Below are 1,092 nucleotides of genomic sequence, written 5' to 3'. Positions count from 1 at the left end.
TGTTATCAAGGTGATGTACGGAGGGGTTATAGTTCCTTAAGTCAGGTAAAAAGTACATTTCTTTTTGGACAATGTCACCTCTTTCCTCACTTTCTTGCAGTTTTTTTTTTTTACATGACAGAGCTTATTTATTACATATCATTATTCAATAATAAGTTTTTAGATGAGAACACATCCTTATATTTAAGAGACATCCCTCAGACATATGCCTAGAAGCCCTGAGGAGCTGGCCACAAATTCCAACCTGCACCATACCTTCCTTGTCTTTCTTAGCCTCCCAGGGAAGTTAGTCTTTATGACAAAATTAACTCCAGGGAACCCTAGGAGCATCAAGCCCTATTCTTAAGGAAGCCTGAGAGAAGGGGTCACTCATCACGGTTACTAAGACAACTGGAGCACAGTGTCAGGACAAGCAATGAAAGAAAAGGCCAAGTCCTCCTTGGTGAGGGGCTGGCTCCGGACATGCTGCAGCATTTCCAAACCTTGGGCTTGACAACGAGCATCCTGGTGCCCCAAATACTGAACCATGTTCCTGAGCCACTGCCTGGCCTTTGGTGGACCCACCACAGTGACTTGAGTGTGGCCAGTGGCTGTGAACCAGGGCTCCAGCTGAATGAGGGTGTGGCTGTGTTTCTCAGTGCAGGGGAGGAATGCGTCCCTTGGGCCGAATATGTCTTTCTCCTGTTCTTCTGTCAGGTAAAAAACCAATGGAGCATCGAAGTTTTCAGGCCAGGTCCACCAGGCTCCCATGCTGTGAGCTCAGCTCTATGTTGTCCTCTCCTCTAGCCTTACTCAGAACAGAGCAAGTCCAAGCAGCTGCTTACTTTCTCCCAGTTTTAGAGTAATTTCTTTTTCAAATTAAATTAAATTATTATCTGTAAGTAGCTGCGCAAAGGCATTGCCATTTAACAAAGCAGGTTATGAATATATCTTCATCAATGTCACCCCTTCAACCCTCTCACCCATCCCTTCCCTACCTCGTCTTCTCTCTTCTTGATTGTGTAGGCTATCCCTTGGATCCTTGTTTGCTTTTTCCTCCTCTTCTTCTCTTCATTCGTCTAGACCTTTTCTCTTGACCCCCCCTCCACCTCT

At 45.5% G+C, this 1,092-nt stretch overlaps 1 protein-coding gene across 1 annotated transcript; it reads right to left on the bottom strand.

Annotated features, from left to right (window-relative positions):
• Positions 1-381: 381 nt before the first annotated feature.
• On the bottom strand, positions 382-750 carry LOC122106616 (putative KHDC1-like protein). Its single transcript, XM_042678012.1, has one exon. It carries the CDS (start codon positions 748-750, stop codon positions 382-384), a length of 369 nt encoding a protein of 122 aa, XP_042533946.1.
• Positions 751-1,092: the final 342 nt, after the last annotated feature.

Source organism: Dipodomys spectabilis, unplaced genomic scaffold (assembly GCF_019054845.1).
Source record: "Dipodomys spectabilis isolate Male_0828 unplaced genomic scaffold, ASM1905484v1 ptg000043l, whole genome shotgun sequence".
Classification (NCBI taxonomy): Eukaryota; Metazoa; Chordata; class Mammalia; order Rodentia; family Heteromyidae; genus Dipodomys; species Dipodomys spectabilis.
Note: the sequence above shows the minus strand (reverse complement) of the source record. Positions and strands in the feature narration are given on the sequence as shown.